This window comes from Glycine max, chromosome 19 (assembly GCF_000004515.6).
Source record: "Glycine max cultivar Williams 82 chromosome 19, Glycine_max_v4.0, whole genome shotgun sequence".
Lineage (NCBI taxonomy): Eukaryota > Viridiplantae > Streptophyta > Magnoliopsida > Fabales > Fabaceae > Glycine > Glycine max.
Window position 1 is genome coordinate 50,566,770 of NC_038255.2, and position 8,529 is coordinate 50,575,298.

The 8,529-nt window shown below is 35.3% G+C and overlaps 1 protein-coding gene across 1 annotated transcript; it reads right to left on the bottom strand.

Moving 5' to 3' along the window:
• Positions 1 to 419: 419 nt before the first annotated feature.
• On the bottom strand, positions 420 to 2,358 carry LOC100794269 (aspartyl protease family protein 2). The gene has a single exon (XM_003554720.5). It carries the CDS (start codon positions 2,118 to 2,120, stop codon positions 702 to 704), a length of 1,419 nt encoding a protein of 472 aa, XP_003554768.1. The 5' UTR covers positions 2,121 to 2,358; the 3' UTR covers positions 420 to 701.
• Between the last annotated feature and the right edge of the window lie 6,171 nt (positions 2,359 to 8,529).

An 8,529-nucleotide genomic window follows, 5' to 3' on the forward strand; every position in this document is an offset into this window, starting at 1 on the left:
TCCAGTAGTACACATCATTTCATTCATTTTCGAGATTCTATCAATTTTGTCAGTCTAGTCTATCAATAATCGAGATGATAATTTTTCAATAAACACAAGAGCTGACATTACAGTTCGTGAATAATCGTATACAGGTTCATTGAATCAAAAATTAGATGCGTAACATGCGCGTTCAATAAGATTAGTCGCAGTTAGCGCAGCACAGATAGGAGTGTAGAATATATAAAACGGTGGGTATATCATATATGATCCATAAGAGAATAATGACAAAATATCTTACCATGATACCATTGGCATTGCTAGTGGAGTTTTCAGTTTTTTTTTTCTTTCTTGAAAACGTGAAAATAAAAAACAAGAATATCACGAGTATGTACAGATCTAGTACAGTAATAGTACTACCTAGCAATTGAAAGATTAAATTCGTCGAATAACCCTTGTATTGGATTGGATTGGAGTAGTTGGAGTATTTAATTGGGAAATAAAAATAAAAACACAACAAGCCACAACCCAAGGGTGGAAACTAGAAACATTCTCGTTTTGTTGAATCCTAGTTTTCTCCTTCAGATCTAGATTGAGATCTCCCCTTCCTTCTCTAATCTAGCCTTGTTTCTAAACATTAAAAAAAAAAAAAAGATGGCAACAATAATTGATAATCATAATTAGAAAACAACAGGGAAAGAGTTGTTCCCATTTCCCAAGTCTCAAACGCAACCTCTAGGGGCAAACCCGACCCGAGAACCCGCAAGGTCGAAGGAGACCCGGAACCCTTGTTGTTGGATGTTACCAATTATGGACAAACCGCTCATAGTTCCCGCAAACGCGAAGCAGAAGCTCCCACTGTTATCCACCGGAATCAAGTAATTCGTCGCCGGCAATGACACGTCGGCACCTCGGAAATGCAGCACCACCGTGGGCACCTTCACCTCCGTGAGCCCGGACAGGTCGAAACACGTGTCGAAGAGCGAGAACTCCGCTGCACGCTTCAGATGCGAGGCCCCGACGCGGAAGGCGTCTCGGAGGGCAATGTAGGCGGGTCGGGTGAGCCGGGTCACGGAGGTGCCCGAGTCGATGATGACGCCGCCGTTTCCCGCTGCGTCGAGGCGGAAGAGCGAGGCGGAGAGGCCGCGCACCGGCGAGCCGCCGACGCTGATCCCGAGGAGCTCGAGGTAGTAGAAGGTGTCGAGCTTGGGGTTTTTTATAAGAGGAGTGAAGCGCGCGGTTCGGGAAACAGCGGAATCTCCGAAAACGACAGAGGAGGGTTTGGCCGAAGCGGAACGGTCGACGAGGCAGTAAGAGAATTTCTGGTTGAACCGGCGACCGGTCTGGACCGGAAACGATAACCTCCCACGGCCCAGGCCCAAAAGCCCAGCAGCGCCGATAAAGAGTCCTTCATTGTCGTGGCCGCAGCCGAGCGCGACGCGCGTGACTCTGGTTCTTCGAAACGTGAGCGTTTCGGTGGAGAAATCGCCGAATGTGAAGGAGCCGTCGCCGTAGGAAACCTGGTACTGGCAAACCTTGTTCTTGTTGTTGCAGCCGGGGGAGTCCAAGCGGCGGCAGAGAGGGGCCCCGCAGGGGATTCCGGCGTAGGTTCGGGATTTGGTGGGGTCAAAAACGGGGTCGGCTTGGGTGTAGCATTTGCGGCAAGGGGCGCATTGGAGCCAAACGACGTCGCTTCCGGTGTCTAAAACCATGTAGACGTACCTTGCGGGTGTGCCTACGCCTATGCGCGTGAAGTACTCACCGCTACCTTGTGCTAAGCCCGAAATGATGGAGCTACTGAAACTGGAGCCGGATCTGCGAGCGTGGCTTTGGTTCAGAGCTGCGAGTGCGACTACACCTTCAACTCTCTTGGCGTCGCGTTGGAGCCTGAGCTGGAAGAGCTGCTCCGGGGTTTTGTTGGAGGAGAGAGCGTCTATGTGGTGGAGGTGAAGTGAGAGAGCTTCTTCTTCTGGGTCGGGTTCGGATTCGGATTCGGGCCATGAGATTGCGGGTGGGTGGGGGAGGGAGTGGAGGGGCAAGGTTTGGGTTTGGAGTTGTAATGCGGCGGAGAGAGAGAGAGAGAGGGTGAGGGAGAGGAACAGGAAGAGAAGGCAATTTGTTGTCTTTTTCTTGCCCTCCATTGTTGCTGCGATGATGAGAGTGAAAGTGGTGCAAGAGAATAAATAAGCAAAGAGTGGGTGGAAACTCGAAAGGCGGTGGGTGGTGTCACCACGTAACTGGTACCCAAGTTAATTATGGCAATGGTTGGGTTTGGTAGGGTAACACAAACCCCCTTCTTCATCTTTTCTTTTCACTCTTTCTGTTCTATTATTAAACACTTCAGACTTCACTCATTTACTATTTGACATTTTACAGACTTTACTTACCAGTTACTACTACCAAATATCACAACTGGGACTTGGATTAAATTCTGTTTTTCCATCATGAAATTATCAATTTTGCCTCAAACTAATAATTAAGGAATGAATACGTGGAATTCTTTTCTATTCACCAGAATAGAAATTGTTACATTTGCTTTTTAATAATAAAAAATTAGTTTTGGGTTTTTATTTGGTTGGAGTTGCATATAACAAAAATATTAAATATTTCTATATATTTTTAACCTTTTATCATTATTCACTCAAAAAAAATCAGATATCCTTAATATAAAGACATCTATCGAAAAAACAATCAAATTACAAATAAGTTAACAAGTGAAAGTATTCTAACTAAAATAAATGTTGTAGTAAATTCAGAATAAACTATACAAGCGAGACGTTAACTTGTTAGAAGTGAACTGTTAATTTATCTGAACTCTTTAATACTATGGAAATAAGTCGATGTTCCAACACAATTGAGATACCACAGTCACAGTGAATGGAAGGAGTATCTAGTCTAGTATCTACAAAAGATATTGTAAGCTCAAATCAATAATAATCCTACCAAAATGACATACATGATATTATGATGTTGCTGGTATTTATAAGAGTTGTAGATAAACTGAATTTTCAGTTCAACGCCCATAGTCCTCTTAAAAAGTTATATTAGTGTATTAATTATAAGGATAATTTTATTTTGCGCCAGGGACAATACACTATCAATTTTCATCCATATACAAAGACGTTAACTACGGTCAACATCTATATGACTATCCTGATTGACTGATTGTAAGCCACTTTGGGCTGATAAAACCCAACACACCAATTAGGCAGCCGTAAGGCGAATCCTAACAAACAAAAAACCCAAATTTTATTTTCCCCAAATAAAATGAAGTTGAAACTGTAAATTTGATTTGTTTAAAATATAATTCAAGATTAAATAACTTAATTTTTCCTGCAAACCAGTGCTAAACTTAAAATGTTCATTTCAAATCAACTCATTTACATTGCACACGTCAATAATCACTTTAATCGGCTGCAGTGGACGACGCAACTTTATTTGTAAAAGTGAGGCTTGGGATATAGTGGAGTTGGGTTAATTAGTAGATTGTCAAAATGCTTATTAGTTATTACTACGGGAATTGGAAGCATAATTATTCTTACAACTTTGTCAAAATGCTTTGTTTGGTGATAGTTGGGTTTTTAATGAAGCACTGTTAATGAGCGTGTGAAAGTTGTGTCATCAACAAATATTCACTTGGTAAGTGAATATTATAATTCAGCTGGCAGGCAAGAACGCCACAATAGCTTTCAATAGGATAATCTTCATGTCCCTACAAGCTCATCTTGCTCCAATATGAATGTTCATAACGTTCATGTATGGCCGGCGATTGAATGCACAATAGGCCACCAATCATATATTAATGTTCAAAACTTTGCTTCCAAGTATCTTACTATTTTTTATTCCACGTTATCATATATTAATGGTTTTCAAACTGAATGTCTCTTCCTCGTTTTATTTAAAGATAGACACATAAGCAAAACCCCATGCATATGCATTGTGTAAACCCTCTGTCGTCCCTCCCTCGTGCAGACCCCTGTAATTGATTTCATGTTTCTCCTCATAATAATCTAAACGATAAGATGAGCTTAGGCATATTGACAAAGAAACTTAAACAACAACAATAAACACAATTCAGGCATGTGATGACGACTTTTGATCGGATGTTGAGGGATTGGTTTTATTTATGTTAGTTTGGATTGTTGATGATGGGTGAAGATAACTCCATGCATGTGAGATAAGGACTTGAAAGGTTCATTCAATTGCAGCACAAAATGAATCTCAATGACACTCATAATGCTAGCCGTTGCGCATAAATAGCTCTTTAGGATTTAATAAGGAACCTTCTTAATATTCGTCCAAAATATTACTAGTAAGGAAAGAATATATTAAATGTACTTAATTTTTTGTCATCTCAAAACCAAGCCCATACACTCTTTCATTTAATATTTTCATCCAAATCTCTATCAAAGCTCCTTAGCATTTGATTTCAACATTTCAGAACATGGGCCATCCATGATTCACCCACCTACCGCTATTCACCATCCGTGAAACTCAAACCTAAAACGTATCATCACTCAAGGAGTTAATGTGGAAATACCGAATACTTATCCATACCATCCTTCCTAAAATTAATTTTTTCGTGCTTGAGGATTCTCGTGACTTTTGTGTCCCCTTTCTCACCAATCCTTAGGAAGCATTTTCTGATATACATATACATATACATATACATACACATATAACATAAATCATATGAGATATCAGTATAACATGTAGTATTAATTTTTAGACGTTTAAATAATAGAACTTTTATGTATTTCCTCTATTGTATTTTATGTTTCTCCTGCATGCAGTCCTGTTTGAAGATATACTCAGAGAATAATTATTGTTTCTTTTCTTTTTACACACGTTATTATTTATTGTATAACAATATTATAATAAAATACTATTAAATACATATACCTTTTTTACAGCATTAAATACATATGCGTACTATTGTAATAAAATGATATTATACTATTATAAAATAACAGCAACATACAATAAATAGTAAAAAAATAATATTCCCATTACAGTTAAATTTTTTTATTATCAATATAAAACATTAAAAATATATCATTTAAATAATAGGAAAAAGTCACAAAAAATAGGAAAAACTATTATAAATATAATTATTTTATTTCGTTTACATAATATTATTCAATTGTTATTTTATTATTTTCTGTCAACCTTTCGCTATGATTATTTTATTATTATACATTGATGTAGAATACGTATAATGAATTGATTCTTTTATAAAGAATAGTTATTTTAAAAATAAAAAAAACTTAGGCAAGAGCTTTTCATAATTCTGACTTAAATATTTATTTTTTAAAGATTAAACTATTAGTTTTGTCTATTTATTAATGATTAAAAGTTTATTTGAGATTAATTTGGCCTATTAAATTTATGTGATATTAAGTAAATTCCTCGAATATTAAAACAGATAAAAAAAAATAACCTGGAAGTCTTAACGTACATTTGATTGGTGGTTATATTTTTTCGCATATTTCTTTATTTCTTATTTCTTATGTATCATTTTGGACTTCACCGATGAATTAATTCTTCTTAATTAGTTGTTTTAGTTATTCTAACAATAATAAACAAAGGGGCTTTGAAAGAATGATTGTAGAATACGATTCTCAAGTCGCGATCAACATGTTGAGGGTCGTCGAAAGTTTGATTCTTGTTACCCTTTGATCAAAGTTATTCATTCTTTGAAGAACGTACCAAGCAGATTCCATCACTGGGACGCATATTTACATAGAGATAAAATCATGCTGATTCTCTGGTTTGACCAAGCTTGGTCTCTTTCTATCTGTTAAATCATTTCATTAAAAAAATTAAGTACATTTGTTTTTGTTTTTCATTTAACTAATGCAAATTGTTTTCACATAGATATTCTCGTGATATGTCCACGTGAAAATTTGATGATGGGCTTCGACGCAAGTTGGACCAACTTGAAATAATCGTACGCAACATGTGAATTTGGTACATTAAGGATTATAAACATAGACAAAACCAAAGAATAGAGCCATGAGATTGAAGTGAAGATGAAATTTCAAAAGCTAGAATGATTTGGAGGTGGAGAAGTTTAAGGGCATTTATAGGGATTGAGAAACTACGCTACATGGATTTGAGAGCTGGATGTACAACATATACAACACCAATGGATATTTGTGTGTGGTGCATACATGTTTGTTCAAGTCATATATGTATCAACATTTCTTCTTTTCTCTGTTTTCTCTTCTTCAATAATGCACTTTGACCTTATTCTTGCATATCTATTTGAAATTTATTTGTTTAAGCACATAGACACAATACACAAAAAAAAAAATTAAAATAGAAAATGTTTTTATTATTTTATTTATTCATTATTGTATAATTCATTCCAAACACCATACTTGTATGACTAGTTTATTAACTGGGTTTTTTTATAGACAAATTAAGGATTTTATTAAGAAGCAGCTAAATGTATCACGAGTAGTGCCCAAATAGCAAAATAGTAACTACACGGGTTGTCCGTGCATGTGTACACTGATTTTAGCCATGAAATTTCACATTAATTTCACCTTCCTATCAAAACAATAACTCCCCCTAAACAAAATAAACTGCATAGTACAATTAAAGAAACTATTAAAACAAATCATATATTATGTTGCATTCATATCTAAACAAAGTCTTATTTCACGTAATTTTGTAACACTATTTTTGAATTTCACTAACAACAAATTTCAAATGATGATGAGTGATTTGACATAATATTTTATTGATGGACTCTTTAGCATAATTTGTCATTCATTTGTCACCTTCCATGGCTTAGATGAAGTCATATTCTCTTGCCCCTTATTCAAATTTGTGGGTCCATTTCTTTTATTCATTTTGAGATTTTTCTTGACATTGCTCCTTTGTGGTTCTTTCCTTCAAAATTAATGTGAATCCTATTATAAAAATACATTGACTCCTTCAATCAATTGTCATGTGATTGCACAATATTACCTCTCCCTCTTAACTCATTTGGGGCATCACCCCATGAAAGAATGTGGTGTTTTTAATTCCTCAATATGAAAGCAGTTCATGTTATGAACCAAATGTTGATTCGTGCAAATTTATTCTCAATTTTGTCGCTAATACATTTCCTTCCCTTCTCAATTTAATTTTCATGCCTTTACTTCGTAACAGTTTCCTCATGACAATCTAAGAAACAAAATTTGTTTCTTGGTTATTATTTGAATTTAAAGAATTCTCCATAATCCTCACTTCATCATCAAAAGCTTCAATTTAATGCATTTCCACATCAATCCTACCATACAATGTTACTATTTCTTGTTGTGGATCATTTTCTACATTGACATGTGGAGTTATTCCATCCCCATTGCAATCGGTGTCTCTTCGGGCACATTTCTATCTTATGATCATATTGTTTGCACATGAAGCACATCGCTTGGAGGAGACCTTTATATTTCTTATTTAATTATAACCCTTGAAACTAATGTTTTAATCAAATTGATTTCAACACAAACTTTGACGATTTCACCCATCAAGTGGATAATTTCAATTGATCTATCTTCAATATCATACCTAACTTGGAACTCACTCATCAAAGAAATTGACTATTATACAACTTTAAGGGAGTTTTGGAATTCGTATCTACACTACAACCTTGATCACCTCTTTAATACTTGAAAAAGAAAAAGGCCTCTATCTTTGCACAAGAAGATAGTGATTCACTATCATCCATGGAAGGGCATGCTTATAGTCTTGCTTAAAGGAAAAAACCATCACTTGATAATTCTTTAGTGTATCATTGATTTGTATTTTCCAACTTTAGCCCATTTTTTCATAAGTTTATTTTTTAGGATCTTAAAGCTTACCCTCCCCCCACCACAAATGTACCACTGGGGTATTATACCAAGCACTACTCTATTCAGTTAGTTATTTATCCCTAATACCATTATTTACAAACATGGATTGAACACCTCTTCCTTTTCTTATTCCCTTTAAAGAAAACATCACTACTCTCATTTGGAACATCCAACAACACCTCCTTGTAAGAATTACTCCCTCCTTTAACCCCTAACCTATACCATCACATTTTCTCATCTTAACTTTCTTTGTCCTGTAATCCAACAAATCCTTTGACTCATTGGAGGCCTTACACGAAATCCTAGCAAAGGACTCCATACAAATCACTTTTAAAAACTAAAATCTTATTTTTAAACTAAATTTTATAAAAAATATTTGATATAAAGATCAATGAAATAGGAGCAATAATTATACTTTATTTTACGACCTAATTAAAACTCATTCAATTTGAAGTGTGTTTTAGGAATCAATTAATGTGAAGAGAATCATTAAAAAGAAAAGGAATAATTTTCAATTTATTTAATTTTTATTTTTTTATTGATATTTTGAATATTTAGTAGATTACATCGATTTATAATAAAATAATAATAATTCATCAAGGTGTTTGTAAATGTACCATGAAACCCTACAAATGAAAGAATTACTGTTACGCGAAGATCAAATGCAATCAACGAATTAGAAAAAAGTTGATACAGTAGAGTATAA